At 36.6% G+C, this 27499-nt stretch overlaps 1 protein-coding gene across 6 annotated transcripts in view; it reads right to left on the bottom strand.

Annotated features, from left to right (window-relative positions):
• Nucleotides 1–27499, bottom strand: part of FMN2 (formin 2) — a 370776-nt gene that overhangs the window by 170085 nt on the left and 173192 nt on the right. For 5 of the 6 annotated variants that reach the window (XR_005362164.1, XM_038542666.1, XM_038542664.1 and 2 more), the window contains one exon: nt 1637–1698. Coding sequence is in view for 5 of the 6 variants with exons in the window: in XM_038542666.1 (XP_038398594.1) it covers nt 1637–1698 (62 nt within the window). In the remaining variant the exon portion in view is untranslated. Of the gene's footprint in view, nt 1–1611; nt 1699–27499 lie in introns of all 6 variants that reach the window. The other variant, XM_038542667.1, reaches the window with a different exon arrangement.

Raw genomic sequence — 27499 nt, 5'->3', positions numbered from 1 at the left:
TCCCTCATAAATATACTTGTGCCCAATTTATGTATTCTTTCTATGTATACTTGTGCACATGGATATACCAAGTTAAGACATTCATCTATCTTCATATAATATACACAACACATGCATATACACACACATAAATTATGTATATAACTAACCACTTGTATATATGTATATGTAATGTATGTATAAGAAGCAGTTACACATATACCAACATCATATATCATTATGATTTGTTGAAGAAATTCCTTTCCCTGGTATTTCCTCATTTCTTCCATATGGCTCTCCTGGTTGGGGGAGGGTTAGTATCAAAGATTCAAGAGAAATGAAAACTCTCTATACCTCTGAATAGATATGTTTTAAATACCCACTTCACTAGGATACTAATATACTAAAAACATGATCTATATTTTACAGCTTTCCATCATGTAGTGGCAACTCTATAATCAACTATTCAAATCTGCCCTCTCAAGGTTTCTGAATGACTCCATCTAACTGCTACGTTCGCTGTGCTGACCAGGTACCAACTCTACACTTGACCAAGAGATTCTATGTGATATACCATTAGAAATATTTTCTCCTACAGAGGTCTAAATTTCACAGGGGAGACCACATATGCATAAGTTTAAAAAGTACCAAGCTCAAGAGTGGACAAGCCGTTGCAATACACTGTTCCCAAGGGAGTAGTCAGGGAAGAAAGTCTGCATCCTTATTGACCATGTGTGTCTTCCAGAGCCAGGAAGTCTTTAACTTGGGGCTGAAAAGTCAAGGACCAACTAAGGCCATGCCCCTAAAGAGAACAGAGGCTTACAGACCAGGTGCATTAGCGTCAAGAGCAGAAACAAAATGAAAAAAGAGAGAGAGAGCCCAAAGATACCAAGTACAAAATATAGCCACGATGAGACTTTCTCCTAAATATAATCCAGAAGCATCTTTACAGCCCCAATAAGATAATCACTTTTTTACTAAGTGAATCAATGTTATTTAATGCTATGTGTCATCTAAAACCATTTTATATATCACCACACAGATCGCACTTTCCAAAGGCACAAACTACATCATGCTACAGTCATACTTCTCCGTTACTTATACATTTTCCTGCCTAACTTAAGAAAAAGTGCTACAAGAAGAAAGCTTGAATGTTCAGCCACTTGGTGAAGCAAACTATGCAGTTTAGAACAATGGAGCCAGAATGAATTAAACCCCAGCTATGCTACATTTGCTGTATGATTTTGAGCAAGTCATCTGACCTTGCTATGCCTAAACTTCCACAAAATTCCTAAAGTTTGGAAAATGGAGATAATAGTAAATCCTACCTAGAGTTTTGATGTGGAGTTAGTGCACAGAACAATGCTTAGCTCAAATTAACCCCTACATTAAGCATTGACTATTATATTTCAAAAGAGGGAATGTGAATGACTTCATATGCTGCAAGCTTTGAACCACAATCTTTGAAATTATGAGACTGCACATTTGTCCAGTAGGTTGCCTAGACCATATCTTAATAAACTTAGACTTAAGTAAATTCAGTACACCCAGATCAATTTTTCTTAAAGGACATTAAGGCAATGAGTCTAGATGTGCATATTGGCAAGTATTGTGTATGTATTATATACTCACACATAAAATTCCTTCTATTACTCACATTCTCATAGAGAGCTTGAAGGGTCTCCAGATCAACCACAGAATTGTCCAAGTTCACAACAGCTGTAGAAAAAAAGGAAAAAACACAAAAGAATATAAATTGCCATAAGCCAGCTGTGAAAAGATGTTTGACCATCTTGAATAACAGTGACCATCTCCAGAATAATGTTCTAACTTAAATTTACACACTTACCCCACTACCAATACTGTGCCCAGAGAATTTCAATGGGTGCAGGGGTCTTAAAACTTTCACTTATTCCTTAAATGCAAAATCTCATGAATATGACCCAGTCTAAAGTCAAAGATAAACTGTGAGTCTGTCTTTCAAGGCCCAAATGCATGAATTTGAAAAATTTGCTTAATACTAGAGAAACAGGCAAATCAGTCCTGTTACTGCAATACCCGATTTTGTGAGGTAAGCACTCACATCTGCCAATTCTTAGACTTATGACAAAGGTGAAATTAATCACTAAACTGAAGGACTTCATATAAAAACGAAAGATGCATTTTGTTATAATTTTTTAAATTGTTATAATCAAGGGAGAATTCATTGATTATGATATTGAGATTAACACAGATACAACCTTAAAAGCTCACTTTTTTTTAAGTAGGCTACATGCCCAGCGTGGAACTCAATGTGGGGCTCCAATCATGACTGTGAGATCAAGACCTGAGTCGAGATCAAGAGTTGGACGTTCAACTGACTGAGCCACCCAGGCACCCCCAAAATCAATTCTTAAAGTACAAACTACCCACATTTATATAAGAAGAGGACTAGATAATCAAAAACTGGGAAATATAAAAAATTAAAAAAAAATTTTTTTAAAACTGGGAATATGTTCTTAAATACATTTCTTTTGGCCTGAGAGCATGTTGGATTTTGGAGTCAGTATGCTTTATAATGCAGTTTGGGCACAGATTAATCAAAAGCATTCTGCATTACCTACATATATATTTGCTGGAAATGACATGAATTTGCCCTGATCAGATATGTGCCAAGTAGCCAATGAAGCTCCTATGGGATTAAAGATTTCTGGGAGAAAAATCACAAAGTGGATCATCACAAATTAGTTAGATTTATTCTGATAATTGAGGCGTTTTATACCGTCTTCTCTCTTAAAACCTAAAGTACATGAGACATTTTCTAGTTGACTCTGGCAAAATACCAAGAAAGAATTTAAAAAGACAAGTGGGAAATTGAAGCATATGATGGATCAGAAATCTAACCAAGATAATTTAGCATTTCTATTTGGAGCTGGGAACAGAGCCCAGATTCACTGACAAAGATCGTAGTAAGTAGAATATGATACTTCCACCCTAATAATATTCCACTATCTCCATTTCCAAAAAATTATGTCTCAAATATCAATCTAAGAATTTGATTAAGATTTTCAGACAAATCTACTCATTCCTTAGACCACATAAGGTAAACATATCACAATCTATTTAATGACTCAAAGTAGTAAAAACATGACCAAACTAACTTTGATTATATTTCAGAAATTAATTAAAAGGGACTAATAAAAAATTTTCACTGGTGGTAATATGGCTATAATGTAACAAAATGAATTAAACTCAAAAGACAGCAAATTCATGTGTGGAATTATCCCTTTGGATTTGTGCATTGTCGAGCTAGCCCTTAAAGAAAATCTTACACTAAATCCAAAGATCTCTGACTTTGGAATTCATTAGATAATAATCCAGTATTTCTACATTCCTCTGATGATACAGCAAAAGGTTGATGGGAAAACAATGAAGGAAATGCCAGTAGTCAACTTAGTGTAAGATTTCATTCTTGGAACAAGGTAAAATGACACAATAAAATCATTCATACTTATGTCAAAATTCTTTATAAAAGTTACAATGGTCCTCCGACTTTAACCATCCTCTTAAAACATGTTATTCCTACAAGCTCCCACACATGAAGCTTTTTTTACATATATACTGAGGTTTCTCACCTATTTATCTCACACGATGTCAGATCCTGAAGAATATCTTAATAAATGGAATGTGGTCCTAACCATAGGTGTATGGCTTTAAGTCCTCCAAAGTTCCTAATCCATAAAAGTTCACTTTTAGTCATCCACAAGGAAATCACCATGGAAAGAAATACTGTTACTATTTTTCCTCACAATTTTCTCCTAGTTAGCTTTACACTTGAAAGATGCTAACGCAATTTGATGGGAATTGCAATTTTGAGAGAACAATATAGTCATGTTTCAGTAGCTGAAAATTAGAGATGATTAGATACAGGCAGATGAATGAATGGAATGACAGGACGTTAAGATGGGCAATAAAGGCAAAAGAAGTAATGGGGGAAAGGTTAAGGTTACTGAAGTGCTATATTCATTCAATTTAAAAAGCACATTTTAACATTTCAGAAATCAAAACTCAGACTAAAATTCATATCTTACTATTTAGTGGTGCCTTCTAGTGCTCCCTTCCTTAAAATCTGTATATTTTTAACTGATAAAATTCTAAAATCAAGGAAATAAAACAATGCACTCACTCATGTACTCAATAATATGTAAAGTGTTCTTATCATTCGGGCAACGTACTACACAGGTTAATTGTTACTTGAGAAACAATGACCTGAAACTGGAGCTATTTGATGTGGATGTTCTCAATTTCTCAGCCTCAAAAGGCTGCAGACAACCAGATGTTCAGAGACCACTCCAATTAGGATTTCCAGGTATGGCAATGCTAAGGAATTTTTGTAAATAGAAATACACATACATTTTTTAAGGTGGCAAAAGATTCAAAGAAAAAGCACCTCACAAATTCCCTGATTCCATGTACAAAATTTCAGCCTTCTTTGAGAGGAAAACATCTTTTTTTGAGATTATAACAAGGTGATAGTTCATCTTTTCCCCCAAAAAGGAATTCTATCTTTATAGGATGGTTTACTGATGTAGAAAGAACCCAGGACATAGAAATGAACTTACTGGGTTTAAATTTTTCTTTAGTGCTGCATTACTTCAATTGTCAGTTAATTTGACAATCTTTAGTGTCTTTAAGGGGGACAGGGGTGAGGGGAAAAGGAAATAGTAGAAAATATTAGGATGATTTTGGGTTTCTTGGGGACCAAAGGCAGGAATAAGTAAAAAAAAAAATCTAGCGGGATCCCTGGGTGGCGCAGCGGTTTGGCGCCTGCCTTTGGCCCAGGGCGCGATCCTGGAGACCCGGGATCGAATCCCACATCGGGCTCCCGGTGCATGGAGCCTGCTTCTCCCTCTGCCTGTGTCTCTGCGCCTCTCTCTCTCTCTCTGTGACTATCATAAATAAATAAAAAAAAAATTAAAAAAAAATCTAGCATGTGGGGGCTCCTGGGTGGCTCAGAAGTTGAGCATCGGCCTGTGGCTCAGGGCATGATCCTAGTCCTGGGATCAAGTGCCACACCGGAGTCCCTGCGAGGAGTCTGCTTTTCCCTCTGCCTGTGTCTCTGCCTCTTTCTGTGTATCTCAAATAAATAAATAAATAAATAAATAAATAAATAAATAAATAAATAAATAAATAAATAAAATCTTAAAAAAATAATCTAGCACGTGGTTGGTTAGTTATATTTCTCTCTTCAAGTTTTCACAAGAGTTCAACTGTTCTGGCTCTAATAAACTTTATTATCTAACTTCAGGTTAAACAAGTTCCTTTCTTCTCCTCCTTCTGTTTTGTGCCCTCATAAACCAAAAAGAAAAACTCCACCTGTATTAATATTAAGGGGTTCACCTGAACAATGAACTACCACAACTAAATGACAGTCTGGCTTACATTACAGCTACTGTAATCCATTCATCATAACTCTTTTTACTTGGCCTTTAAACTGTTAGGCATAAGACTTAGATTTCAAAACACAAATCCCAAATTAGGAAGGATATTTAGTGATAAATCTTGAATTCAGATTACTTTATTCTCTAACAGTCCACTAGGTGTTTATGTGATTATGCTTCAGATTATGCAAATATTTCATACTCATTTCCTACACTTTGCTCTAGGACTTTCAGGAGCAGCCATCATTGACTGGGACTCATCACACTTCCCACCTCAACATTCTGTGGGTCTACCGAGCAGTTTTAATTGCTTTCCCATAAATATATATAAATTTGTTACTCGGAATTTATCCAAGAAGCACCTGTTTTTATGCAGAAGAGTGCAAGACTAAGTGTTGAGAGGAAATTCTAGCATGAGGAAATTTTTTGCATGATAAAAGATTATTAATTTATTTGTAAAGGACATGGACTTTCCAGGATTAGAACATATGGAGGTTTTAACCATTCTCTTTAAACAACCTATAAATGATCATGTGTTAATAGTCACTCCAGACCAAAGTAGATAGCATCTTTATTTTTAAGTTTAAACTTTTATAAAATGCCAAGGATGTGATAAGTAGAACATGGTACTCTTTCTGGCTTTTCTACCAACAGGCTGTGTATTGTTGATCAAGACACTAATCTTCTCTGAGATTTTATCAAGTGGGATAATAACTTTTGTCTGTAGCATATGTTTATCATGTGGAGAAAATAAGCAATTTTATAGTAAGAAGGATAATTCAAGAAGCCTTGAAATAATTTGTGTAATTAATTTTAAAATGTGTATTATCTGTGAACACATTGGTTAGAACTAGAGACAGGCTGGGAATGTGTTAGATTAAAATTAGGTTTGGGATTGAACATTTGTTTTCAATAATCAAAAGTTAAGACCAGTCCTTTAGTTCATGAACTCCACTGGTACACACTTGCTGACATCTAACGCCTTCTCATTAGACCATGCTGTTACCAAATGAAGAGTAAAATAGCCTATTTTAGAATATAAAAAGTCAATTTAACCTAAGATAATAAAAATGTATCAAAATGAACTATGCTAACAGAAGAAAAAATCTATTTCCTTCTAATTTTAAGATATCACATTACACAAAAAGAATTCTAGATCCAACATGGGAAATGATGGTGTGTTGGACACGTGACATTGTACACACAATGACACAAACAGGTGATAGTCATAAGCCTGTATTACATTCCCTGGATACTCAGTCTTTGCTATTTACACATAGCTACCTTCTTCAACACCAGAAACGTGGGACATGTTGCTTATTCTAACTTACTACAATGTTAAATCACTCACAGACTAGAGTGTGACATAACATATCTGTCTGAATTACTGCATGATAATGAGAATCCAGCCTCTGCTTCTGATCAAAAAAGTGCATAAAAGAGGTTATGTTAAAAGAAACTCACACAAAAGTTCCCAAAACATTAATTATTAGCCAAATTGTAAATGTTTCATATATTTTGAGTAGCCAGATGAAGTAGTTCACTTTATTGGTGTAATTCAGTATGATACACTCTCACTGAATGCAGTATTTTAAGCAATGGAACACTGTTAGTGTTTGACGACTCCACTCTTGTTTATTTGGGTTTTCTTAAGCTGGGGTCTCCCCAGTGGGATAGGACAGCCCTGAGGCTGCTTTTGATGGCCTCTTCCCTCCATCAGCCCTGAACACTGACTCCAATTGCTATGATTTCCTGCCTTAATCCCTCCCTCCCACATGACCTGCTAAACTGAAGGTAGAGACCCCCAAAAGTAGAAAACCTCATGGTGTTTATTACTGAGAGTATTAGTTATCCATCTCTGCATAGCAAATTACACTAAAGCTTAGAGGCTTAAAACATATTATCAGTGTATTATCTGTGGGTCAGAAATCCAGGTGCAGCTTAGCTGGGTGCCTCTGCCTCAAGGTTTCTCATAAGACTTCAGTCATGGTATTGGCTGGGGCTGAGATCTTCTATGAAGCCTCTATGGGGAGATCCATTCCCAAGCTCATGTGGTTGTTTGCAGGATTCAGTTCCTCAGAGTAAAGGCTTCAGCTCCTCACTGCCTATTGGCTTAAACTGAGCCTCAGTTTCTTGCCTGATATGTTTCTCCGTAGCAAAGCTCACAATAAGACAGCTGGCTTCCTTCAGAGGGAGTGAGACAGGGCACGAAAGATAAGCACTTTCTCATTGTAACCTAATCTTAGAAGTGACATTCCATCATCTCCATTATATTCTATTGATTATGAGTCTCTAGACTCAGCCCACATACAAGAGCATGAATAAGAGATCTTTGGAGGCCATCTAAGAGGCTGCCCACCATGCCAGGTTGCTAATTCTGGCTCTTTGTTCCTTAGATTTCAAATCTCAACTTGTGGCTCTCTATTATTCTCTACCATGTATTAATTTCATCAATGTTTTTGTTTTTCTATTAGACTCTAAGGGCACAGAATAAATGGGAGAGGCATCATGATTTAACAGACAGAAGAAACGCACTAGTCAGGAAAGCTGACTTCTCATACAGGCATAGCCTATCAAATCAGCTGAGCCTCCTAGTCTCAATGGGATTGAGTTTATCTGAGGCATGATATACAGACATACAGAGACATGAGATAATATTAACAGATCCTTCCCTATACAATTACATGATCATGCCTAATTTATTGTTATGTACTTCACCATATATATATAATAGAAAAACAAGTACATAAAAGGAGGCTTGGAAAAAATCTTTGCTGGATGTTGACAGGCTGAAATAGGCTGGGAGGTTAGTAATTCCTGGAAATTAACAGTACCTTTAACTTGACTAGACAAACTAAATATTCTATGTGCTTACCCCGATTGCCCTTTCATAAACAATTAACTTCATTCTAGATGACTTTTTGGTGCAAAAACATAAAACGCAAAGATAACATGTAACGTCATATCATTTGACAAGTACCGATGGAAGGCAGTAGAACACACAGGGCTCTGAAGTCAAACTGGCCCCACCAATTATTATTATCTGTGTAACATAGGATGTCTCAATTTGCTTGTAATCTACAAAAATGGATGGAATAAAAGCATCCACCCTATAGGATTCTTGCAGGAGATTATTCAAGTAAAACACCCAGAAGCACTGCCATTCCTGTAGCAAATACTCAGAAAATGTTGATTGTGTTTGTTATTATGGCCGCTTTAACATTCGTATATGAAAAATATCATACTGTTATCTCTCCAAATCAGTATTTTGATTGAGAGATTTTAGACAAACTAGGTTGAAAACACTCCCAGCAAAAAGAAAAATGATTTTTACTTGTACCATAGTAATATGGGAGACTAAACATGTCTCACCCACAGGGAAACCATCAACACTAATTTTGGATAAGGTATATGAGAAGGGAGCAGAGTCAGCAGAAGCTTAAACAGAAAAAATGGGCAAATCAGCCTGTATTTACAGTTCATGCCCTCTTCTCACTGACATAGTAAGAAAGAGTGTAAGGGCTTAGAGAAACCATCTTAACTTCTGAATTTGGAATTCAGAAGCCACAGGAAAAATTAAGACGAAGTCAGCTCTGCAAATTGCTTAGAAGCAAAGCAAAGACCTTTGTTCAAGTAGAAGCTCATCTTAAGTAGCAAAGATCAGAAGCATCTCTTGGTTAAAAATGGTTCCAAGCTTGTCATCATCTCCTAGCCACTGAGAACCAAAATATTCTAAAAGATCTCTTTAAGGAATTGCAAACAACTTGTCATTATACTTTAAAGTCAGGGAAAAGGACATATGTGAAGATAATTTCTAACTCACTGTACATTTCAATTAAAAATTTCCCCTTTTGAGGGGGGATATAGTTGCTATTCATTTTCTCTGAAAATATTTATTATCTCTTCTGTAAATGCATGGTAAACCATTTTGCAGATCTGGAGATGTAAGCTCCTCTGTCTAGAGGAGCTCACAGTTTGGTGAAATGGAAAGACATTAGCATACAATTATATGGCAATGTAAGTGCACAGCAGAACTTGTGCGAAGGGGAGACAAATAATGCAATCATCAAGTGGAAAAGATCCTCAAAGAATATTCTGAAAGTGAATGAATAATAGACGGTATAGGGACGCCTGGGTGGCTCAGTGGTTAAGCGCCTGCCTTTGGCCCAGGGCATGATCCCAGTTTGGGGATCGAGTCCCACATCGGGCTCCCTGCATAGAGCCTGCTGCTCCCTCTGCCTCTCTCTGTGTCTCTCATGAATAAATAAATAAAATCTTTTTAAAAAATAGACGGTATAAATCCTAATAGCATTTAAATTGCTTCATTTTATTTGGTGATACAGATACACTGACGGAAGCATCTTTGCCTTGGATGGCAGAGGGAAAACGTGTATTCAGTTCTGCTCTCCCCTAAAGTTCCACTCTCTATTCCATAGTAGAGAGATTTTTTTTTAAATATAAATTCATAAGGATTGAAAGATGAGGTGGTGACAGCAGTAAAATATGGAACTAGTTGTACCTAATTTAGCAGACCTGCAAATGGCGAATCTACAGCTGTCCGGGGAAACATTGAGAACTAACTCAGAAGGCCAAGCAACTGGCAGCACCAGATAGCTGTCCAGCTAAGAGTAAAAGTGGGGAGTGCCAGAAACAAGGAGCTCTGGGTGAGTGGCATCTGTCCATTGGTTATATCTCCATTCTGAAAATGTCCTCCCCAAGTATGTCAGGTTCATTTTCTTGAGAAATTAAAACAAAATCTCTGGGCAGAGGGACGACAAGCACAATTTTAGACCAGAGGACTACACGGAAAACATGAGGACAACATGCAGTACTGCATTATTGAAGACAGAACCTCTTCCCCATCCTGCATCCCCCGCTACCTCTAGCCAACTCTCTTCCCAATCATGGGGCCCAGAAAACTACCAAACAGACCTTTATTCTCTCAGGCTAGAAACTGGAAGTCTCTGGAGCATCTCACCACTCCAAGAGGAAAGAACAAAAAGACTTGGGTGGTTGCCCAACAAATAACATAGCCAGATAATAACACATTGAACTGAGTGAGAGTCAAAGGCTGTGGAAGAGGGTTCACAGCTTCTCATTAGCTTTTACCTCTGCCACTTTTCAGCCAGGAGAGCCAAAGATCAAATCATCTACAGAATGCCTCTAACACAGATACTGAGACCAGAAAACAGGGGAGGAACACTACTCTCCATAGTTTCCTAAGGTAGGCCAATACCCATTGTCCCCACATTCTTCTCTGCCCTTATCTTCTTAATCCCACTCCATGAGGCTTTTGCTCGAATTACTAAATCACCAGTAATTTCAGTCCTCTGAAATCCAAATGCACATTACTCCATCCTCAGCAGCATTTGATGCAGTGACTAATTCCTTCCTCCAGATACACATGCTTAATTTGGCTTCCAGGATGCCACTCTCTTCCTCTTCCTCCTGTTCCTAATGCTTCCCACTCTTCATTCTCTTAAACTGGCTCCTTCTCTCCCCAACCTCTTATTATTGAAGGATCCTAGGGCTTGATCCTTTTACCTCTTTTCACGTCCATCTACTCTCCAACCTTCGTGATGTCCCTCTAGTCTCATGGCAGATTTGAAACATTTTCCTCTCTAGCCTCCAACCTCCTTCCTGAACCACCAGCTTGTAGAACCAACAGCCTTCTCAGCTAGCTCACCTGGAACTCTAGGGGTAGACACACACTGCCCATACAATCCCGTCTTACATGATGGAGACTCCATAGGCAGACGGACTATCTTTAATTACTTTCTTTTGCTCACATTCCACATCCAATACATTATGAATCCTCCTGGTTCTACATTCCAAATACATGTAGAATATGACTTCATTTCATCACTGTCATTGCTACCAACCTGTTCCCAGACACTCTTAACTATCGCCTGAATTGCTGCAATACCCTCCAAATTGGAAAAAGAAAATGGTTCTTCACACATAAAAACATGGTAATATAAGTAGAAAAATTCAATAGAAAGAATGGGAAATAAATGTGAGAGCATTGCCCAAAGTACATCAAAAAGAAAACATTAAGAACATTGAACCAATTCAAGAAAGCCAACATCCCAATAATAAAGGAGTTTTAGGAGAAAAAAAATAATTTTGGCCAGTTCCTCACAGAGATCCCACACACTCTCTTCTGATCATATTCTGCTAGATATACAGCACCTGACTCATACTCTAGCACAGCAAGAAGCCCTACCCCCAGTGATCTCGGTATTCACAAAATTCATTCATGATATTGCCTACTCCACCAAAAGTGCTCTTAAAACTTTAGGAACTCTGAAGCTAGAAGAGAGACCATAGGCTAGAAACTTTGATCACCTTATTTTCTCTTATAAGCCTTTCCTTATTAATAGAAATATTGCCCTCTTCTTACCCAACTCAATTTGTGGTTGTCTCTAGTTTTTGCAAAAGTAATAATATGTTGAGAAAAACTTACATAGGGCAGCCCAGGTGGCTCAGCGATTTAGTGCCACCTTCAGCCCAGGGCGTGATCCTGGAGACCTGGGATCGAGTCCCATGTCAGGCTCCCTGCATGGAGCCTGCTTCTCCCTCTGCCTGTGTCTCTGCCTCTCTCTCTGTCTCTCATGAAAGAATAAATAAATAAATTTAAAAAAAAAAAAAGAAAAGAAATACTTACATAGGTGGAGCTTCCTCCAAGTGCAAGGGTGATTAATGCAAACTGAGGACAGTTGAGGAAGGGAAGGAGATTTTTAAAAAAGAGTATCTAGATCCTGGTGGAGTAAGGAGAAATAAGAGCTGAATTCCAAAACCTTTGATGTATTAGGAAGTAAAATGAAAGACATGCAGGACTAGGTGGAGGGAAAAAAAAATGTCATTCTTCATGTTTGTTTATAACTTAGTCCTCCCTCCCTCCACCCCCCTCCACCCAACTTAATAGTTTGGCTCATTTTAGACTATTGTAGGGAGTGATGTCAACCATTTAGTTATAGTAGAGTAAAAAGACATGTGAAATATGAATAAATTCTTGACAATTAGCTACCTGATAATATGGCAAAAGTACTAAATATATTTGCACTGACTAAAAATTGTCTTTAGCTATACAAAGAACACCTGAGTAAATAATGACTTAAAAATGAGATAGGTTGGCATTGATTCAGAAAGTAAAAAAAAAAAAAAAAAAAGGTTAGGGACAAAAAAGTTTTTATGGTCTTTTTTACTTATTCCTCATGTGGAAAAATAGCTGCCATAGCTCCATCCATCACTTTCACATTCCAGGAAAAATTGAGGGAAAAGGAAAGCAATAAGAAAACATATGCAATGCTTATTAAATATGAATTCTTGGGATCCCTGGGTGGCACAGCGGTTTGGCGCCTGCCTTTGGCCTAGGGCGTGATCCTGGAGACCCGGGATCGAATCCCACATTGGGCGCCCGGTGCATGGAGCCTGCTTCTCCCTCTGCCTATGTCTCTGCCTCTCTTTCTCTCTCTGTGACTATCATAAATAAATAAATAAATAAATAAATAAATAAATAAATAAATAAGAATTCTTAGTGAATTTCTACTTATGTCTCACTGGTCAGAACAGTTTCCAGTGGTTACCTAAAATGGAGGGTAAGCTGAAAAGTGTGGGCAATGTGACAAACCACCATCTTTGACAAATAGCAACTTCAGGCCCCAGCCTAAGTAATCTCTGAAATATTCCCTAAGTGCCATGGCTCATGATGACATCCTGACCTCTTCTTTGAACCCTTTAAAATAAATACAAATCACCTGATAATTTCAAGTACTTCTTTCATACAGAATTTAGGTGCTTTGTCCCTCCAAGGAGATTTTAAATAGCCTAATAGCAGGGATCCCGCTTTAGATATCATCAGCGCATGCCAGTGTTCTACATAAAGTGAAAAACTAAAAGAGCTTAAAATGTGAAAAATAAAGTCATTACTGAATCTTCGGAGAGAAGCCATAATCTTTGACCTTAACAAAGAGACACTACCAATCACCTATCTGTGTTATTGGTCCCATCAATCCATGAAGACAGCAACACCTGAGAAAGCTAAAACCAAATATTGGCATGGGCAGTGATAACTGCTGCAAATAATACTATAAGCATAACCATCCACACGACAATGAAGGAAGAAATTGAGGCATACAGAGTAAAAGATATTTCCAGAGGAAGAAGCCTCCTCTTCCTTCTTCATATCTACAAAATGTGGTGGATGCGAATGGTCAGTTTTTATGGATTCAGGAATTTCTAGAAGTGCTTTATTTGTCCTGCCAGGAAGATATAAAAAGGAAAACAAAAGAGGGAAAAACAATTTAGGTAGAAATGCCTAGAATTACTTTCCTTTTTTTTTTTTTGAGTGTTAGTAAAGCATAGAAACCTTTGGTAAGTGTATGTCACTGTGCAATCTGACGACAATGGAATCAAGAATCCTTTATAAGGAAATACTGATGTGTTAATCCCCAACTGAGAATCCACACACCTGGGGAGTTACTTTAAAAACTGTTGAAATATATTATTTAACAAAAAATTCCTAATGATGCAGTGAAGCAATTTTAAAGATTTTGTTTGATTTTGCTTGGTTTAGTTAACCAAACATACCCAACAAGTTAAAAAACTAACATTTCTCAGAAAGGAAAATACTCGGTACCATATTCATCTAAATTTCACCCTTGATAATAAGAGGAAACACTACATTTGCAGTGTTTACACATCCTACTACCAAACATGCTTGTCAAACATACACCCAGCATGTGCATACCGTGGGAAACTTGCCAGAAGACATGTTGCTACACATTTTTAACATACATGGAAAACACACAAGTTCTTCAATAATATTTCAAGTAATTCTGGATTATCTAAAGACCATATAAACTTTTTTTTTTAAGACCATATAAACTTAATGGCAAATATGCCAATAGCTTTCTTTTAAAGATTCCAAATTAAAATACCGGTACTCCATTCCTTTTATTTATAAGACTTCTAAGTTTTATTATTGCTCCTTCCATTCAAATCCCTGGTTTACGCATTAACATATTTATTGAGTTGAAAAGTTTTAATATACTCAAATAATAACTCACAAGCCTGGATTTTTTCCAAAATTACTTGAAACCTTAGACCTCAATGCTTTAGATTCACACAGACTAGTGCATGTCTCTTGGGAGAGACATGGTAAGCTCTCGGAGACTTAGTTTATTCACATGTGAAATGGGTAAATAATGGTGTTAATATCTCCCTCAAATGGTTATTATCAGGATTAGAAGTAATTCCTGTACTGTGTAGCACACAGTACTTGTCATAGCAGGCACTCAAAAATGGAAAGTTCTTAGTTGTCTCTAAATGTCTCAATATCATACACACATTTGTAGATATAATTGCTCTTACAAAACAACATAAATTATGTTATGTATCATGTTCATAAAACGAAAATATATATTTTATATCATTGTTTGGGCCTTAAAAATAAAGGCAGCACATCAGCATCCCAATTCTATACCCAGCTGGGCTAATTCTCAGATGTGCTAAAGGTTAAATTCAAGTAGGTGAAGATGTACTTAAAGATCAGTGAAAAATCACCAAGCAGTGTATAAATTACGCTATGGTCAAGAAATGCACAGAAGTCAATACTATCTGACAATGACTGAAATAATAACATCTGTTTACTACTGATTACACATAAATAAACTGCCAATTAAATAGTGTAACATTGAAAGGGAACCATTTAATTCCATGATAAAATGTATTCACTTCAGAAACTTACTTTTAAATATCAACAACTGATTAAATAATTATGAAATGTTTGTATTTATCTGCAAAGTAAACAGCCTCTTCTTGAAAACATCATTTACTCCTTCACTGAATAAATACTCATAGAGTTCAAACTCCAGGCCAGGTAGTCTTCTCTGCCCTGGGGATATGATGGTAAACCTGACAGACATACTTCCTGCCCTCGTAAGAGTATACATTTTATTAGCAATTAAAATGATGTATGCCCTAAAAGGGAAGAAACTTGCATTTTTATAATAGACTATTAATTTAGAAATCATATCCATTTATACTATCTTCTCTTTTCAGGAAGTTTAATCTGGTGGGGATTTGTTCTAGGGTACAGACAATAAAATGCCAGAATTCTATAGATTTTGTACTTAGGCTATATAAAGAAAGACTTTCCTGCTGGAAAAAATAAATCTGATACTCAATCCACCACTGGTACCTCTCAAGCATACTTGCTTATACAAGGATAATGACATAAGTTAGTGATTAAGTCAGTAGGCTTCATACACCTATGGGCCTTGTTTATAAGAGCCGTACAAGTTAAATTGTTAGAGAACAAATGCATTTTGTTTAACTCAGTATGTCTCCTTCTTGTCTAGGCAGCGGGGAGAAAAATGGATACCAAGACTGTAATCCTTTTGGAATAAAATCTTTAAATGCAAACACAATTGCCATTGTAGACTGTTTAATCTAGCGTTATTGTATTTCATTTCTGTTTTTGAAGAGGTTTGTTGATTTGACCATACTGGGTACAACTCAAAGCTTATCTCAACTGTTTAGATAAGATTTATTTGACTTTGGCAGGTGACAAAATCTAGGGTGTGGAATTAAAAGGTAGGGGAAAAAAAAAAAAGACTGGCATATTCCCAGACAGTGTTTATTTTAAGCATAGTGTATAGATGAGCAAATAGTTTCAAACAACGCACTGTACTTTGTGTAAAAGATCCACTGTCTGTTAAATGTTTTCCGTAAACCAGCACTCCAAAATGTCCTTTATTGGGCATAACGGACTTCACCTTCTTGCTTAGGTAAACATTTATGCCCTTGTAAAATAGAGCTTAGTGAGTCTCCCTGAAAATAGGACCCTAACTCTGATCACATTTTGCCACTGTTTTCTAACACATGCTGTAAAAGGGGAACACTATTAATTTTTATTTTGAATGCATGCATATACACTGCTCCAGGAATACACAATCTATCAGAAATTTAAAATGTCTGATGCTAAAATAACATCCACACAGATAATACTTATACTTTTTCAGTGTGATTCTTCACAAACATGTCTGACTTCAAAAGAAACCCTAAAGAGAAAGTTCAAATTTACAAACACAAAGATTATATTTGTGGTTTAGAAAAATAATTTTTAAAAGAATTTACTCAAACATGCACTTACATAGCTTCCTCAGTATATTATATAATAGCATTTATATACTGGCAGACATGTTGAGATAGGGAAAGGAACCAAGAAGCTTAGTCACTGAAAATTAAAAATTCACCAAAAACCAAAGAGAACTTATAGTTTTGACCTTACAATATATGACTGAGAATATGACGAGCTTGCATACCAAGATGTGACATGGTAAGGTAATTCCTTTCATTGCACCACAGACATGACTTTGACTAACAACTTCTGTCTCGTGACTAGTTTGCCAAAAAAAACTTAAAAATATGAAAAATCTAAAGACTACACACAATTCTTTTGTTCCCCTAAGAATAATTTTGTGGTTTGCTTAGCTTAACATGTAGTTAATACGTACAAAAATGTGATGCACTAGTCTATGTGTGTAAGTCTATTTTGTCATCGTTCAGTTAATGAAGGTCTCTCTTTCTTCTTTTATGATGTATATATTTGTGTGTAAGAATTAGTGCAATGTTTCATTGCCAAGAATGAGAGATCAGATAAATATGGGGAGGAGTTCCAAATATTCTGATTTCTCTGATATGCTTTTAATGAATAAAAGTCGCTTCTAAGAAAACAGAAACTCTTTAAATGTAAAATGGAATTGCCTCTGTTCTAATTCATCCACTCAGACTTTTGTGCCTTAATTAAGCTTTAGGGGCTGTCTGGTGAATGGTAAGGCCACCCTTGGGGCAATTTTCCTCCTTGTATCTGCTATTCGGTAACCACTGCGCCCATTCTCTAGAGTTCAGTAATGACCACCCACTGCTCAGAATCGTGCCTGAACAAAAGAGACTATTAGTTTTGCTTCTCCTCCTCCCCCTTCTTCCTTCATTACTTTCAATATTCAGTGACTTCAGCATTTCTGCAACTACAATGCCTCAAAATGTTTCATTTAATTGAGCAAGATGCATCTATTCTTTTCTTCTCGTGGCTTGTAAGAAATTTTTTAACTAAAGAAAACTTTTATCATGGCCAGAGCTTCCTGACATTCCTTGGATGACTAGCAATATGTGCAAAACAGAGGGTGGGTATCACCATTTAGAAAAGCTTTAGATGGAAGACATTGGTGGGAGAAGAGGTTTAACCTACCCTGGGCATCCTGAATGTTCACCACAGTTCTCCTCCATCGTAAAATACAAGTTACCAGTCTCTTCCCCACAACTAGTTAAGAATTACAGTTCAAAATGAGAGTACTCTAGAGGCACATAGGTGGCTCAGTGGTTGAGCGTCTGCCTTTGGTTCAAGGGCATGACCCCAGGGTCCTGGGATTGAGTCCCACATCAGGCTCCTCTCAGGGAGCCTGCTTCTTTCTCTGCCTCTCTCTGTGTGTTTCTCATGAATAAATAAAATCTTTAAAAGAAATGAGAGTGCTCTATGAATAATAGATGTTTCTTCAAGATTCCACCCAAAGAACTGAATCAATATTTAGAAACTTTCTCCACATTCCCATACCTATTGCTTCAACTGACCAGGAGAACCATTTTCCACCATCACAATAATTCACTAATGTCTTTTCCTTAGCTATTCCGTACATATATAATCCCATGAAAAAGTCAACCATTCAAACAAAACAAAACAGAACACAGACTTCAAATTTCACAATTCCCATACATATTCTTTTGTATGTTTTTGTGTCTGTTCCTTACTTTCAAGGTGGACAAAGTCCATCTGAGTGTATCTGTGTAGGCGAAATGGTTGCTGGTTGGCTAACATACTTTGCCAAAGCACTAAAAATACACTCAGCTGATATCATGAACCTCACTGTTCAAGAAGAAGCAATTTCCTATTCTTAGATTTCCCAGCGAATATCACATCTCCTTCCATTCTCCTCTCTTCTGAGTAAAGAGGAGAGTAGGTGTATTCATCCCCACTAGCCAGGCTACCATAAAGGAAAACTCATCCTGTCTTGCAAAATTCCTTTCTGGCACAGAATAAAAGAGTTAGAGATTGAGACTAAAAGTTAACTCCCCAGACTACATCATATTTCAACAATGTAAGCCTTTTGCTAAGTATTCTGAAATTACTACTCGAGGGTATCACAGATGCTAGAAAACTGATGTCATTTCCTTGTGACACCCAGACCTTTTGCTACGTGCAACAGATGATGGGAATCTTTCATTCCAGAGATTATGACTGAGATAAGGATGACTGACGCTCTGCTTGCTAGTTTACACTGTTCGGCAGTGAAGCCAGAAGGCCCAAATGTCTGTTTGCACAGTTCCAAGTTAAACTTAAAATAGGGCACTGAGCAACCAACATTAACATACACATATTGTAACTGGCATTAGGACCCAGAAAACTGCCAATGAGTGAATTTTAGTTAAAAATAAATATACAATTTATCTCAAAAAGGCAAAGTATGCTGTTTTAGAACTATTCTAAACATCTCCAACACTTCAAAACATAGCAGAGCCTGTTCAGATTTAAATGAATATCTGGGTTTCATTTAAATGAACTCAATATTCTTAAATTTATGTTTTCTGCCAAATATCTAAATAATTTAAATGCCTTAACTCAGTTATATAAAGTAATGTTAGCAGATCCAGGTATTTAATGTTGAATGAGACATAATCTTTTTTTTTAATGTATTATAAGTTATTTATGTGGCTTTCAAATTCCACATTGCAACTAACCATTAGGAAATTATTACTTATTAAGTTATGGTGTAGTATGAAAGACTAATAACTTCACTCTTTTCAACTACATATCTGTGTGAACACAGATTTTCTTCATACATTTCAACCAAAACAACATATAACAAAAGAATAAAAGCAGAAGCAGATATGAGACTCTGGCTATCTATTAAACTGGACTATAAGAGATTTTCAAAAATGTAAAACAGGGACGCCTGGATGGCTCAGTGGTTAAGTTCTGCTTTCAGCTCAGGGTGTGATCATGGAGTTCAGGGATCTAGTCCCACATCAGTCTCGCTGCAAGAACCTACTTCTCCTTGTGTCTGTGTCTCTGCCTCTCTCTCTCTCTGTGTCTCTCATGAATAAATAAATAAAATCTTAAAAAAAAAAGTAAGACATTTTTGGTTGAGGCATAACCTTTATGAAACACACTTCCATTCTCGATTAATTAAAACTTTTTAAAGGAAGAAAGACATAATTGAACTACATTGATATATAGCAGTTCAAGAGCATATATGCCAATAGGTCTAAAACAGATTGATAATAAAATTTTGAATTTCAAAAGAAAAAATGGTAAGAATTAAAAGAAATTTGTTCCCAAAGGAAATACTATCAATGTGTATAACATAAATTATTCAATTTGTATTCTCTTCCAAATGGCTATTATGACAAATTCGCAATGTTATCGCACAGTTTACTAAATAGAATCAAATTTTCTGCTTGTATTTTAGCTACTAATATTTTCTCTAAAGATAAATATTTCAAATTTATATTCACATGAGTGTTAGCAAATCAAGAAAGCTGTTCCTGTTTATGTTCCTCTTTATGAAAGAAATCATTAATAGAACCAACTGCTTAGTGGAAATAATATAAAAACACAATCTGATTTTAAACAATTTCCAATTATCCTTTTTCTTAGTGAATCAAGTTTGATGCACAAATGAGGAAAAATAAAGAAAGCTTATATAATGTCCTCTTTCCAGATAGAACCACTAAAAATATAGAATATGTTCAATATAAATATATCTCTCATTGCTCTTCATTTTCCACTTCATCTAATTCCTAACCCATCTAGAATACTCTAAGCAACATCACAGTAGATTCAAATAGGCTATAATCCTGAAGGTGTTGTGAAAACTCACATTATTTCTGGAAACTGAGGACAATGATCAACTCAATACTTGATTTCCATTCTCCTCCATCTAGGAGGAGTGAATTTGAGTTAGAAACTTTAAAAAAGTCTTCTTCCCTTCTGGAATGTAAGTTCCACACAGCCGTGTGCTGCTATTGTTGTTGTTTAGTCTTTTTTGTTCTCATTTTAATGTCCTAGTGCCAGGAATGGAGCTGGGCACAAAGTAAGTACTCAGTAAATATCTGAGTAAGTGAATAATTAACTATGGGAAGAAAAAAAGAAAAAAGGAAAGAAGATAGTAGAATAGAAATGAATGAATCAAGATCTTCCTACTATAAGTTAAATATCAATTCTGACATCTTTATAATAGGGGCTAATGGTTATAACAATATAATTAGTCACCCTAATACACTCTGATACTTATATGAAAATATGTTGCTAAAGTGGTCATAGCCTTTGAATACATTTTCCTCCTTATCCCTTTAATTGGCACAGAAGTTGGGCATAGAGACAACCTCTACTCTGCAACTTTCTCTGGCAAAGCATATCTGAGCATCACCTAAGTCACAGAACTGACAAAAGACAGGACAAGACGTGATAATAAAAGGAATTTTAAAACAAACCTTCCACTATCCATTAAGTAACCTCTTTGCTGATTTGGTAGTTATGAACCATGGAGGATAAAAAATCATGCACTATTTTCTCCAGCTTAAGTTACTGATACAATTACTACCATTTGAGAGTTCTTAGAAAGTACAGCACAGGGCTTCAAAGCAGACTCTGCAACCAGACCACCGGTGATTAAATCACAGCCCACCACCTGCTGTTTAACTTTCTTTTGCCTCTTTGTCTCAATTTCTCATCCCTAAAATAGAAATAATAACTTACCTACCTCATTGAGTTATTGCAAACCCTACAGCAATGACTTTACATGCTGGCTATTAATATTATTATCATCAGCAATTGTGAAATCATAAACTTAGAATCACAAATCTTAGAATTAAAAAAAAACTTGCAGAAAATACATTTAAACATCACGTTCAATTTAGAATTCGCTTCACAACAATTTAATTCATAAGGACTTCATACTGTCATTGACGATAGAGAATCCTCCTCTTAAATTCCACCATTTCCTTGAAAGAGGCTGCGATTATTCCACAGTGGCCCAAATAAGGGGAAAATATGCCTTTACAATCCATCATGGAAGTGACGAAGCCCATATGGAGAACTGGGAACTGGGGTTTTTCATTGCAAGCCCTTCTGTACTATTGGATTCCTAATTACATGTAAATAACAATTGACTGAAACTGTTTAATAAATTTTACAACAAATTCAAAGGTATTTGGCTGAAAATTGCTACTGGGGAAGTAGAGATCTTATTGTATTCATGTTTGACCATGAGGAAAGAGGAAAGATAGTCATCAGCATGAAATATCATTACTGTAGTCATGCTCAAAGATAACATGCCATTATGTAACATTTTTAGCCATTTTATCTGATGTCTTAGCACGCAGAGCTGATTATATTTCTGATATTTCTAGAATGTACCTAGTAGGAATAGGACACAGGTGGCTTCTAAGGGAAATGTGGAAAGTAACAATCACTCCTTTCTCTCCTCATCTCTAGTACTCTCAGATTCTTACTTCATCTCAAAGGATAAAGAAAACCAGAAAGCATCTTGAGGGTGGCCACTTTGGGTGCTGAAAAAGCACTTGTCAAAACACACAGAATTTTAAGAAGTCAATTTTAAAATACACACGGGACTCTAGTTATCAAAAAGGCTCCCCTGCAAAAAATAACAGTCTGAATCCCCACCCCTCTCAAGGATTATGCAAAAGGAATATTTTTGCAATAAGTGCACCTTTAACACACAGTGAGTCAAGAGTCAAAGTTGGTGTGATTAATTTTGTACTCGGGATACTAAGTTTCTGAGCTCAGATTTGAGCTCCACCTTTTACACATGCCCCATTTGGTCCTAGACAAGTCCTTTAACAATCACTTGATAATTGTGAAGAACAGGTAAAGCATTATAGGGGCAAAAATATACTGAGCTGAGCTGCAGTGGGCTGTCTTGGGGCCTCAAAGAGCTAACAGGGGAGAGAGGGTGAGAGGTGGGGGAGGCCAGCAAAAATAAACACCCAAACACTTGATACACAATCAGATACTAAGGGCAATGAAGGAAAAGAATATTCATATCCAAAGCTCACAGTTTCAGAACAGCCTTAAGTATTGTGTTTCTCCTTCCCATAAAAGCATAATCAAAAAGCCCAACTGTGGAATAATGTCATAAAAAAAATATAAGCTAAGTTCAACCCAGGTTTTTTTCTGAACCTGTAATGAAAGACTTCTAATAATTCATTTTCCCTTGATTTAATAATCTATGTGTGACTTAAAATGATTTAGGAGGTCTTTCTTTTTATAAGAAATTCTAGGTAATGAATTTATATTTTAAATTAAAACATATTCTGATATTAAATTTCTAAAAGTAGGTTTTAATGAAAGTGGACCTATTGCACATGCACTTTTCTCCATGACAAGGCTACAATTGATGAAAAGGTTACACAGCTCACTGGATGGAGCCCACTTTCTTCTCAAATTTCTAATTCTAAGTGACTTTACATTTCAATGAAAACCATTCACTAAACCTCCCAACAGCATTTACTAGATTTTAATGTCTCAATAAATATAATAAACAGGTCTTAAAACTCCATATCCCATGTGAGGAAAACACTTAAAATAAAGGTAAAAAAAAGGGCATGAAGCAATTTCTAAGTGAGCCTTGTAAACGTGAGTTTCATAAAGAAACCAGACACTGGAAAACCTACTGGGAAAAACATTGCCCACACTAAAACCAATTTTTGAAAATATTACAAAAATAAACAAATGATTATGGATAAACTTTCTTATGGTAATTAATAGGCAAGTGAAAAAGCTGGTGTCTCCAAGAATGAAACCAGAAACTCCAGGAAAAAGACCAGGAGTTTGTAATCTACAACTTGTTTGGTAGAAAATTTCATAAGAAAAACACTATTCAGTGGCAGCCCAACAGGGTAAAAAAAATTGCTACGTGTGTAGGCTATCAAAATTCATGGGAAGACTTACCATAAGTTCCTGTAGTTCAAAAGGGAATTTCCAGATTTTTAAACAAGTGTTTTTATACTTTACACTCAGACCTAGAAACCAGTTTAACTGTCAGTTTAATAATATCTCAAATCAAGAAACAGAAGCATCTGTCCATGCCTCCACTTCTACTCTTGCTCCTTACCAAGATTCATTGTAGTAACAATGCTAAACTCCCTTCCCCAGCTACCCTCAAAAGCCACCCAGAGCCAACAGCAGAACATGTGGAATATGGTGAGCTCACAGTGCCCAGCAACAATGATTAAGAAACCACACAGTTAGGGGAGATCCCCCCACCTTTCAAATTTCAAAAGCAAATTGCTCTCCTTGCAGATAAAGTACAGTCCAAAGGTGTGCCAGGGCTCAATGTTAAAGGGCTGCTCATATAAATAATCCTCATATTTATCTCCATCCAGAAAACAGAGATGGACACAGCCCAGTACTAACTCATTATTTCAGTAATATTGACAGAAAACCCAAGCTCCAGAACAATTGAATCTGCCCCAGTTATGTGCCCCTTGAACTTAGACTCCCACTTCTTTCCTCTCATCTGGCTCTTAAATGCCATCAGGAGCAGCTTCTGCATTCCACCACCTGTTTCCTCACGGTAAAGGCTTGTAGCAGACCTCTTCACAACAGAAGGGGGAATAAATAACCTTTATGTTCTCTTCTCCTCACTAGGGTTAGCCAACTTCTGAGTTTCAAGCACCTCCAAAGCCTATTAACACAACTCATTTCCTAAGAAATGCAGAAAGGCAAAGACAGAATGAATATTGACTAATGTATGTGTGTGTTTACAGGAAATAACTCATTTAACAGTCTTTTCTACTAATGAGGAAATGGAACCATAGAGATATGAAGAGAATTGCCCAGGTTGTTACTCAGCTAACCCGAGGCAGAACTGGGATTCCAGTCTGTTTTAGTCAGCTGGTGCCACTAACAAATCTCCCAGACTGGGTGGTTTAAACAGGAATTTAGTGCTCATAGTTCTGGAGGCTGGAACTGGTAAGGACCCTCTTCCTAGTGTGCAGAACCTGTGGCCTCTGTTCCTTTTCTTACAGGATGTTAATCCTATCATGGGAGCCACCTTCATGAGCTCATCTAAACCTGATTATCTCCCACAGGCCCTGTGGTCAGCACAATCACACTGGGGATTAGGGCTTTCAACATATGAATTAGTGTTTGAGGGGAGACAAATGTTCTGTCCAAAACAAAATCTGAGCAGTGTGGCTCTGGAATCAGGCTCTTAATCAACGTTAGTCTGCACTTGAAAATAAAGGGGAAACCCAGGGACTATAGACAAAAGGAATAAAGAATTATGCTTAGAGCATGAGTACAAAATGAAAGCAAGCATCCCCAAGGATTTAACGAGGATATATTTCCCTCTAAACTCTCTGACCATCAGTAATTTGGAAAAAAAAAAAAAGGCAGGGAAAGTCCCATGCCCTATGTATCACAAGCTTTCTACAAGTAATCACAACCTGCTTTTGCTCATTGATAAGCTCAGCCCAGCTTGCTTTCTCTCTAATAAATGTGTTTATCTTTTCTTGGTTCAGTCAAGAATAAGCAACTTTATTAATAATTCCCTTTAAAATATTTTTCCCCCTAATTCGTAGCTGTGAAAAAAATCCATTTCATTCTCTAAGGAACAGAGTCAATATGCAAACTGGGGAATTTGTATGAAATGACAAAGGAATAAAGGAAATTTGCTAAATATATTTTCTAGTGCTTTAGTAACTCAAAAAAAAAAAAAAAAAAAACTGCTGGCCAGAAGTATTGTGCCTTTTTGCCAGTTCTCTTTTTGCATATGTTGCATATTCTCATTTTATTAGGAAACACAGGTCCTCATTCTGAAAAAAAGCTAAAATGCTATGGAGGGCAACAAAGTGGGATCCAAAGGAACTGGACACCAATTCTGGTCCTATTAAGGTGAAGCCCCAGGCAGGCTTAATCTATAAGCCTTCATTCCCTCCATTGTATAATGAAAATTAACTCCCTTCTGGACCACTTTATACAGCTACAGGCTTACCTCATTTTCTTGCCCTTCATTTTACTGACTTGGCTGTTATTTTTTACATATTGAATGTTTGTGGCAACTGGCTTCAGGCAAGTCTATGACCACCATTTTTCCAACAGCATTTGCTCACTTCATGTCACTGTGTCATATTTTGGTGATTCTTGCAATACTTCAATTTTCATTAGTATTATACTTATTACAGTGATCTGTGCTCAATTATCAAAACTCACTGAAAACTGAGATGATGGTTAGTATTTTTTAGCCATAAAGTATTTTTTAATGAAGGTACATATATGATTTTTTTAAATAAATGCTACTGTGTGCTTAATAGACTATAGTGTAGTGTAAACAGATTTTATTTGCGCTGGAAACCAAAACATTCATTTGACTCAGCTTATTTTGATATTCCCTTTACTGCTGTTCTGGAACCAAACCCACAATATATCTGAGATATGCCTATATTGGCAAATGATAGAAAGGGGTGGAGAGGTAAAAACTCAAGACAATGTTTAATTTCACCTCTACAGATACTAATAAAAAGATCTGATTATGAAAGAGTATGTGTCCTGTTTGTCAAAAGTAATTCTCTTTTTAAATACCTGCAAAACTAGATATCTTCCTACACAGTTATTGGGATAAGGCTTCTAATAACTCTGAGCCCTATTGAGGGAGGTCAGTGACAGAAGATCAAAAAAACATCAACATGATACAGGATCCAGTAAGGAATCAGAAATTAGCACACAGACTTCACTGGAATTTCTGATTTTTTATTTAAGGATTTATTTATTTATTTGAGAGAGAGAGAGAGAGCGCAGGAAGGGCAGAGGGGCAGGGAGAGAAAATCTCAAGTTGATTCTGTGTGGGTGCAGAGTGCAATACAGGGCTTGATCTCACGACCCTGACATCAAGACCTGAGCTGAGGGTAGCCTGGCTAGGTCAGTGGTTTAGCGCTGCCTTCAGCCCAGGGTGTGATCCTGGAGACCCGGGATTGAGTCCCACTTCAGACTCCAGGGTGTATGGGGCCTGCTTCTCTCTCTGTCTGTGTCTGTGCCTCTGTGTGTGTGTGTGTGTGTGTGTGTGTCTTTCATGAATAAATAAATAAAATCCTATAAAAAAAAAAAAAAAGACCTAAGCTGAAACCAAGAGTCAGATACTTAACCAATTGTACCACACAGGTGCCCCTGGAATTTCTGATTTAAACCTAAAAGAATGTCATTGTCCTTGTAAGGTATCCTACCTGCATTTTTTTATTTAAAGTGTTTGAAAAAAGCAGTTAATAGGCTTAGAGACCAAAGAAGAAAAATATCCATGATTTTATTGACCAGGGAGTTAACAAAATTATCATATTTGATGTCAAGATACATGATCTCGACAAATCATGATGAAAAAGGATAGAAATTTCAACAAGGACATATATTAGTATTTGTTGCCCATGGGCTCACGATACCAGGTGGCTTTAGATAGGGCAGACATTAAAAGGAAGAAAGGAAAAAAGGAACAAGAACCATTAATACTTTGGGCTGGACAATTCTAGAAGGTTAAAAAAACTTATTTCTATGGGTGAGATCATTAAATACATCTTAGGTTTCCTTTGCTACAGTATCTTTAATCTATTATAAAACATGCATACTGAGGGAATGTAATAGTGTATATGAGCCAGTTAAAGCTTCAACTTAGAGGCAGTCATCCCTACCTCAGAGATGGTGGGCCAGCACTCTGTAAGAAAAGCCATACTTCAGAGATAGTTATTTCAAGTCTAGATCAGTAACTGAGGCTTGCTAACTAATAATTCTAACAGCTCAAGTAGGTATTTAATGGTGACACTAAAAAGATACAAGACACACAGGCTAGCTAAATCTCTTAGGGATGCTCCACCCATTTTCACAGACAGAGCAGGAAAATTTAGTGGAGTTCTATCGCCTGGATCTTTAAGGATGCTGTTGGAGGTTTGGTCCCTAACTGGTCCTGGGTCCAGCTACTGGCTAAGTTAGATTTCTAGTTGCCAGCTGCAGACTGTAAGGGTAACAGCTT

The sequence above is a fragment of the Canis lupus genome, chromosome 7, assembly GCF_011100685.1.
Source record: "Canis lupus familiaris isolate Mischka breed German Shepherd chromosome 7, alternate assembly UU_Cfam_GSD_1.0, whole genome shotgun sequence".
In the NCBI taxonomy this organism is placed as follows: domain Eukaryota; kingdom Metazoa; phylum Chordata; class Mammalia; order Carnivora; family Canidae; genus Canis; species Canis lupus.
Note: the sequence above shows the minus strand (reverse complement) of the source record. Positions and strands in the feature narration are given on the sequence as shown.